This window comes from Nerophis lumbriciformis, linkage group LG15 (genome assembly GCF_033978685.3).
Source record: "Nerophis lumbriciformis linkage group LG15, RoL_Nlum_v2.1, whole genome shotgun sequence".
In the NCBI taxonomy this organism is placed as follows: domain Eukaryota; kingdom Metazoa; phylum Chordata; class Actinopteri; order Syngnathiformes; family Syngnathidae; genus Nerophis; species Nerophis lumbriciformis.
Genome location: NC_084562.2, coordinates 39,180,755 through 39,190,238, shown reverse-complemented (window position 1 = coordinate 39,190,238; position 9,484 = coordinate 39,180,755). Strand labels below are relative to the sequence as shown.

Here is a 9,484-nt window from a genome sequence, read left to right as displayed (position 1 = left end):
CACCACTTTGTGAACAAATGCGTGAGAAAATTGTCCAACAGTTTAAGAACAACATTTCTCAACGAGCTATTGCAAGGAATTTAGGGATTTCACCATCTACGGTCTGTTATATCATCAAAAGGTTCAGAGAATCTGGAAAAATCACTGCATGTAACATGGAATGCCCGTGACCTTGGATCCCTCAGGCGGTACTGCATCAAAAAGCGACATCAGTGTAAAGGATATCACCACATGGGCTCAGGAACACTTCAGAAAACCACTGTCAGTAACTACAGTTTGTCGCCACATCTGTAAGTGCAAGTTAAAACTCTACTATGCAAAGCGAAAGCCATTTATCAACAACACCCAGAAACGCCGCCGGCTTCTAAGATGGACTGATGCAAAGTATAAAAGTGTTCTGTGGTCTGACGAGTCCACACTTCAAATGGTTTTAGGAAACTGTGGACGTTGTATCCTCCAGAACAAAGACAAAAATAACTATCCGGATTGTTACAGAAGTCAAATTGAAAAGCCAGCATCTGTGATGGTATGAGGGTGTATTAGTGCCCAAGGCATTGGTAACTTACACATCTATCAAGGCACCATTAATGCTGAAAGGTACATACAGGTTTTGGAGCAACATATGTTGCCATCCAAGCAACGTTATCATGGACGCCCCTGCTTATTTCAGCAAGACAATGCCAAGCCACATGTTACAACAGCGTGGCTTCATAGTAAAAGAGTGCGGGTACTAGACTGGCCTGCCTGTAGTCCAGACCTGTCTCCCATTGAAAATGTGTGGCGCATTATGAAGCCTAAAATACCACAACGGAGACCCCCGGACTGTTGAACAACTTAAGCTGTACATCAAGCAAGAATGGGAAAGAATTCCACCTGAAAAGCTTCAAAAATTGGTCTCCTCAGTTCCCAAACGTTTACTGAGTGTTGTTAAAAGGAAAGGTCATTTAACACAGTGGTAAAAATGCCCCCGTGCCAACTTTTTTGCAATGTGTTACTGCCATGAAATTCCAAGTTCATGATTATTATCAAAAAAAAAAAAAACTTTCTCAGTTCAAACATTAAAAATATCTTGTCTTTGCTGTGTATTCAATTGAATATAGGTTGAAAAGGATTTGCAAATCATTGTATTTTGTTTTTATTTACGAATTACACAACGTACTAACTTCACTGGTTTTGGGTTTTTTAAAAGGTATGGGTCCGTCTCCGTTCGGGGTCCTTGAAAGGGAAAACACGGTAAACAGATTAACAAGTTATTGTTTAATTTGCGTCAACCTACAAATGTGTAAGTCTATATAATATGTAACATTCCTTCTGTATGCTTGCTGGTTAGCTGTCACATTGGTCATTAAACCCATGGATGCTCAACAAAAGATTACCGTATTTTTCGGAGTATAAGTCGCACCGGAGTATAAGTCGCACCTGCCGAAAATGCATAATAAAGAAGGAAAAAAACATATATAAATCGCACTGGAGCCCGGCCAAACTATGAAAAAAACTGCGACTTATAGTCCGAAAAATACGGTATTTGATCATCATTTTTGTACTTAAATTTCAACTGAGCTGCGACAAATATAGTATTAGAAATTACACTCATTTGCTACGTCACTTATTATACACAGCTTGTGCAGCTTATAACACAGTATACTGACCTACATTGGATTTGTTTGAGCATCTTTAATGGACAACATTTATCAAATATAATACATCTATTTAACATCTCAGCATTGAATTGGCTTTAGCCTGTTACCACATCACTATTTTTCTGAACACTCCTGATTTATGTAGAAATATACGTCCTATAACTTACATTAAGGTGTAATACTCCACATGGTGAAGACATTGAGGTGCTACTTTGTCTTCATTAAGGACAAATATGGACAGGTTTAGAGCAGTGGTTCGCAACCTTTTTTCAGTGATGTACCCCCTGTGAATTTTTTTTTAATTCAAGTACCCCCTAATCAGAGCAAAGCATTTTTGGTTGAAAAAAAGAGATAAAGAAGTAAAATACAGCACTATGTCATCAGTTTCTGATTTATTAAATTGTATAACAGTGCAACATATTGCTCATTTGTAGTGGTCTTTCTTGAACTATTTGGAAAAAAAGATAGGTTTTTATTTATATTTATAAAGGATTTTTGAAAAAAAAAATCTCACGTACCCCTTGGCATACCTTCAAGTACCCCCAGGGGTACGCGTACCCCCATTTGAGAACCACTGGTTTAGAGTAGCTAATCTGCATTTTTGGGTATGTGGGAGGAATATTTGCCCTCAAAACATATACTTATGATGCACGTTAATTGCTGGTATACAATTGGATCCATCCAACTGAGAATATTAAAGGCCTACTGAAACCCACTACTACCGACCACGCAGTCTGATAGTTTATATATCAATGATGGCATCTTAACATTGCAACACATGCCAATACGGCCGGATTAGCTTACTAAAGTGCAATTTTAAATTTCTGAAAATTGAAAACGTCTCGGTATGATGACATCAGCGCGTGACGTCACGGATTGTAGAGGACATTTTGGGACAGCATGGTGGCCAGCTATAAAGTCGTCTGTTTTCATCGCAAAATTCCACAGTATTCTGGGCATCTGTGTTGGTGAATCTTTTGCAATTTGTTCAATGAACAATGGAGACAGCAAAGAAGAAAGCTGTAGGTGGGAAGCGGTGTATTGCGGCCGACTTCAGCAACACAAACACAGCCGGTGTTTCATTGTTTACATTCCCGGAAGATGACAGTCAAGCTTTACCATTGGCCTGTGGAGAACTGGGACAACAGAGACTCTTACCAGGAGGACTTTGAGTTGGATGCGCAGACGCGGTACCGTGAGTACGGATGCAGCTGCCGCTTCCAAACATTTGATTTGATCGCTTGCCCGTACGTGCGTGCCGCTATGTGCATGTCACGTACGTAACTTTGGGGACTTTGGGGAAATATATGTGCTGTATGAACTTTGGGGAGGTGAACGGTACTTTGGGCTGTGGGATTGAGTGTGTTGTGCAGGTGTTTGAGTTGTATTGGCGGGTTATTTGGACGGGGGGGGGGGTGTTTGTTATGCGGGATTCATTTGTTGTATATTAAATATAAGCCTGGTTGTGTTGTGGCTAATAGAGTATATATATATATGTCTTGCGTTTATTTACTGTTTTAGTCATTCCCAGCTGAATATCAGGTCCTACCCGCCTCTCACAGCACCTTCCCTATCTGAATCGCTCCCACTGCCCTCTAGTCCTTCACTCTCACTTTCCTCATCCACAAATCTTTCATCCTCGCTCAAATTAATGGGGAAATCGTCGCTTTCTCGGTCCGAATCGCTCTCGCTGCTGGTGGCCATGATTGTAAACAATGTGCAGATGTGAGGAGCTCCACAACCTGTGACATCACGTGCATATCGTCTGCTACTTCCCGTACAGGCAAGGCTTTTTTATCAGCGACCAAAAGTTGCGAACTTTATCGTCGATGTTCTCTACTAAATCCTTTCAGCAAAAATATGGCAATATCGCGAAATGTTCAAGTATGACACATAGAATGGACCTGCTATCCCCGTTTAAATAAGAAAATCGCATTTCAGTAGGCTTTTAAGTGACTAAATATTGAATTATAACATTTATGACATCACAGCCTTCCTCACTGACCGATGCTTTATTGGAAAAGTGCAAACAGTACAAAACACAATAAAACCCATATTTTCTCTTCATTTCATTCCTCATAATAAATACATTGTATATATAATACATATATATATATATACAATATATCTACACATACATTACAGGGCAAAATTTTGGACACCTTCTCATTTCAATTAGTTTTCTTTATTTTCATGACTTTTTACATTGTAGATTGTCACTGAAGGCATCAAAACTATGAAACCTGTGAAGTGAAAACCATATCAGGTGACTACCTCTTGAAGCTCATCGAGAGAATGCCAAAAGTGTGCGAAGCAGTAATCAGAACAAAGGGTGGCTATTTTGAAGAAACTAGAATATAAAATGTTTTCAGTTATTTCACCTTTTTTTGTTAAGTACATAACTCCACATGTGTTCATTCATCGTATTGATGCCTCCAGTCACAATCTACAATGTAAATAGTCATGGAAATAAAGAAAACGCATTGAATGAGAAGGTGTGTCCAAACTTTTGGCCTTTACTATATATATATATATATAATATATATAAATCCATATATACGTATATATGGATATGTATACACAGGTGAAACTACTAAAATTGTAATATTGTGTAGAAGTCCATTCATGTCAGCAATTCAGCTTCAAGAATTTGAAACTAATATGTGGTATAAACTCATTACAAAGTGAAATACATCAAGCCTTCATTTTCAATCATTTTGATGATCATGGTTTACAGTTTTTAAAAACCTAAATTTTCTGAAATGTTCAAGTCAAGGTTTTTATCAGCTGTAAGTGATAATAATAAAAATTTCTATCAAAAAAGGCTTGAAATATATCGAATTGCATGTTATGAGCCTGTGTCATATATTAGTTTCACCTTATAAATGTAATTGCTGGTATACACAAACCTTGCATGATATTTTTACCTGTATATCGTATCATACTTTTGAGACTACATCATAAAAAGTCTGGGTGGTAAAAAAAAAAAAAAAAAGTACAATCACGGGGTCTTTAATGCTGATTGGATGATATATAATGTATGCTTATCTCCAGTGTTTTAGTCAGGTCAAAGGTCAAAGACGTGACAGGTCTTCTTTTTAAAATCTTCCTAAAATAAGATATATTTTCAAATCATGTGTTTTTGCGAATATATTAAAAATTACAGCAAAATGTTTAAAACAGCAGGCATTCTTAAGTGTGTTCCCTTATAAAGGGTCCAGGGGTAGAAATATGATGACTCAGCCTAAAAATGTGAGGGCGCCCATGATGCTGAAGCCCAGCAGGATGAACAGCACCTTGAGCAGCTGCTTCCCGGGGGAGTTGAGCTCGTGCGGGAGGATCTCCAGAAAGGTGATGTAGATGAACGTGCCCGCTGCGAGGCCCTCCAGAACGCACTGGATCAGTGCCCCGGCCTCCAGTTGGGCCTCCATCACGCTGATGCCGATGGCGATGCCCAAAGGCGACATGACGGCAAACACGCCGATGTAGGCGGCCAACCACAGCGGACGGATGGCGCTCTGGACCAGCTTGACTGACAGGCTGAACACGATGACGCTCTTGTGGACCATGATAGCAATGCAGATTTCCAACACCTGAAAGCATGTAAAGGTGACAGCATGAAGTGTTAATGGTCATGACATCAACATCCACGATGTTTGTGTAGTAGACTAGTCATTACTTAACAATAAATGTAGCTGGAGGCTGCACTCCATGTACAAACCCCGTTTCCATATAAGTTGGGAAATTGTGTTAGATGTAAATATAAACAAAACATTTTCAACCCACAATCAGTTGAATATGCTACAAAGACAACATATTTGATGTTCAAATTGATAAAAAAAAAAATTTTTTGCAAATAATCATTAACTTTAGAATTTGATGCCAGCAACACGTGACAAAGAAGTTGGGAAAGGTGGCAATAAATACTGATAAAGTTGAGGAATGCTCATCAAACACTTATTTGGAACATCCCACAGGTGAACAGGCAAATTGGGAACAGGTGGGTGCCATGATTGGGTAAAAAAGTAGATTCCATGAAATGCTCAGTCATTCACAAACAAGGATGGGGCGAGGGTCACCACTTTGTCAACAAATGCGTGAGCAAATTGTTGAACAGTTTAAGAAAAACCTTTCTCAACCAGCTATTGCAAGGAATTTAGGGATTTCACCATCTACGGTCCGTAATATCATCAAAGGGTTCAGAGAATCTGGAGAAATCACTGCACGTAAGCAGCTAAGCCTGTGACCTTCGATCCCTCAGGCTGTACTGCATCAACAAGCGACATCAGTGTGTAAAGGATATCACCACATGGGCTCAGGAACACTTCAGAAACCCACTGTCAGTAACTACAGTTGGTCGCTACATCTGTAAGTGCAAGTTAAAACTCTCCTATGCAAGGCGAAAACCGTTTATCAACAACACCCAGAAACGCCGTCGGCTTCGTTGGGCTTGAGCTCATCTAAGATGGACTGATACAAAGTGGAAAAGTGTTCTGTGGTCTGACGAGTCCACATTTCACTTTGTTTTTGGAAACTGTGGACGTTGTGTCCTCCGGACCAAAGAGGAAAAGAACCATCCGGATTGTTATAGGCGCAAAGTTGAAAAGCCAGCATCTGTGATGGTATGGGGGTGTATTAGTGCCCAAGACATGGGTAACTTACACATCTGTGAAGGCGCCATTAATGCTGAAAGGTACATACAGGTTTTGGAGCAACATATGTTGCCATCCAAGCAACGTTACCATGGACGCCCCTGCTTATTTCAGCAAGACAATACCAAGCCACATGTTACATCAACGTGGCTTCATAGTAAAAGAGTGCGGGTACTAGACTGGCCTGCCTGTAGTCCAGACCTGTCTCCCATTGAAAATGTGTGGCGCATTATGAAGCCTAAAATACCACAACGGAGACCCCCGGACTGTTGAACAACTTAAGCTGTACATCAAGCAAGAATGGGAAAGAATTCCACCTGAGAACCTTAAAAAATTTGTCTCCTCAGTTCCCAAACGTTTACTGAGTGTTGTTAAAAGGAAAGGCAATGTAACACAGTGGTGAACATGCCCTTTCCCAACTACTTTGGCACGTGTTGCAGCCATAAAATTCTAAGTTAATTATTATTTGCAAAAAAAAAAAAAAAAAATTATAAGTTTGAGCATCAAATATCTTGTCTTTGTAGTGCATTCAACTGAATATGGGTTGAAAAGGATTTGCAAATCATTGTATTCCGTTTATATTTACATCTAACACAATTTCCCAACTCATATGGAAACCGGGTTTGTATGTTGGGGCTACACACAACTGCTCTTGTGATCACATGACACACATTTAAGTCTCATGACCACAGGATTTCTCTCTTCTGAAAACTTCTGAGACCTGCAGCTAAGTATCTCATGACTTGAGTGTGCATATACAGGGTTTCTACAGGTTTCAAACATCTATGCCACTAAAAAAAAAAAAAAAATCACGTGTATGTAGCTTGTATGTGTGTATATACACCACAGAACTTTCCTCCAGAAGGTCTTGTCTTTGTCCATGTGATGTAAGATGAAACAAAAAATGGAGCTGTTTGGCCACAATACCCAGCAATACGTTTGGAGGAGAAAAGGTGAGGGCTTTAATCCCAGGAACAACATTCCAACCGTCAAGCATGGTGGTGGTAGTATACACACACACACACACACACTTGTCACAACTTTAGATACAACAAATCCTCGCATATTTGCTATTCTGCATTCATGTTAGCGATGTAACGATATTACAATTTCATATCATAGTTATTGCGCCCCAAATGATCACGGTTATTATCATCACTGTTTGATGTGCTCAAAATGTACTTATATATACAAAGTGAAATCTTTTAACCCAGTTTTTTTTTTTTATCACAAATAAATTGACACATCATATACTTTAATGGCAGAAGAAACATTAAATATTGTTTTGACTTCTTAACATGTACATAGTTTATATATTAGGGGTGTGGGGGGGAAAAATCGCGATTCTCACATCGATTATCTTTTTTTTTTAAATCAATTTTTTTATTTTATTTTTTTATTTTTTTATTTTAATTAATCAATCCAACAAAACAATACACAGCAATACCATTACAATGCAATCCAATTCCAAAACCAAACCCGACCCAGCAACACTCAGAACTGCAATAAACAGAGCAATTGAGAGGAGACACAAACACGACACAGAACAAACCAAAAGTAGTGAAACAAAAATGAATATTATCAACAACAATATTAGTTACAATTTCAACATAGCAGTGATTAAAAATCCCTCATTGACATTATCATTAGACATTTGTAAAAATAAAAATAAAATAGTGTCACAGTGGCTTACACTTGCATCGCATCTCATAAGCTTGACAACACACTGTGTCCAATATTTTCACAAAGATAAAATAAGTCATATTTTTGGTTCATTTAATAGTTAAAACAAATTTACATTATTGCAATCAGTTGATAAAACATTGTCCTTTACAATTATGAAAGCTTTTTACAAAAATCTACTACTCTGCTTGCATGTCAGCAGACAGGGGTAGATCCTGCTGAAATCCTATGTATTGAATGAATAGAGAATCCTTTTGAATCAGGAAAATATCATTTTTGAATTGAGAATCGCGTTGAATCGAAAAAATCCTATTTTGAATCGAATCGTGACCCCAAGAATCAATATTGAATCGAATCGTGGGACACCCATATATATATATATATATATATATATATATATATATATATATATATATATATATATATAATTGAGTGTTCACTTGGCTTCATTTACGGTTTATGTGACGTCACACAAGTTAACTTCCGGTTGTAGACACCTTTGCTCCCTGTCTGTGTAAATAAAGTGGTTAAAAAAAACACGACACCACCGTCTGTGTCATATTCCTCTGAGTATAGATTGGCTAATCTTTGCCAAGAAAGCACAGCGTGTAGGTTCATTGTGCACAACTGAATAGCTTCGTTGCTCAAACAGCAAAGTGTTTATATAAGTTTGGATTGGAGTTAGTCGTTTGTTAATGGGGAAATGTGTTAAGGTCTCTTGTTTTCATGTTGGTATTTAAGCGAGCAAGCGAACACGAGTCGGTCCTTGAGTTTATCAAAGTGAGAGTTTCCAACCATGCCTTGCTGTCGTTACAATTATCACTTTTGACTGTGTTAATATGCATTTTTTTACTTCTTGTTTTGTACAGGCAGAGTTTAATAGCTGAAGTGGTGTCGTTTTTAGTTATGTAGTTAAAATATTGTTACTTTTGGTGGTAATCTGACACCCTTAGCTGGAATGGTTGGCGCAATGCATACTATTATTACCACTGGAGCCTCCAAAGTCCAATGAATTATGTAAGGAGTTGATATGAAAATAAACCATGAGGGCTGCATGCAAATTGAATTTCAAATGGTCCCAAGAATGTGACACCTATTGTTTATCTATCATATTATAAATGGCAAATTTTGATGTTAAGTACTAAGCCCCTCCCTGCAAATAGCGTGCATGACTTTACCGTAAAAGGGAAGTAACAGAATGTGTGAGAAGAACGCTGTGTAACATTGATACGCTTTAATGGCCTCGTTTCTTACCTTTGAGTCTGTGTTCTGCAGGCCGATAGCGAGCCCCTCGAAAATCGAGTGAAGCGACAAAGAGAGGAAGAGCATGAAGGAGCGAAAAGGCGAGTGTGCCTGAAAGTCGACATGGACGTGGTGGCCACTGCTCTCCAGATCCGGACTCGCGGTGTGGCCGTGGCCCCTCCTGTCCCCCTGTATAAGGGGGGCCCTCTCGTCTGCAGTCGCTCTGGCCTCACGACAGTTCAGAACCATCCGTTCCAATATGAGGAC

At 38.9% G+C, this 9,484-nt stretch overlaps 1 protein-coding gene across 1 annotated transcript in view; it reads right to left on the bottom strand.

Annotated features, from left to right (window-relative positions):
- Positions 1 to 4,225: 4,225 nt before the first annotated feature.
- LOC133616253 (zinc transporter ZIP1-like) overlaps positions 4,226 to 9,484 on the bottom strand; it is a 9,163-nt gene continuing 3,904 nt past the window's right edge. Inside the window, exons 3-4 of the mRNA XM_061975439.2 lie at positions 9,230 to 9,484; positions 4,226 to 5,233 (exon numbers count right to left, since the gene is read on the bottom strand). The exon at positions 9,230 to 9,484 is cut by the window's right edge and continues 48 nt beyond it. Coding sequence (XP_061831423.1) covers positions 4,880 to 5,233; positions 9,230 to 9,484 — 609 coding nt within the window. The 3' untranslated portion in view covers positions 4,226 to 4,879. The remainder of the gene's footprint in view (positions 5,234 to 9,229) is intronic.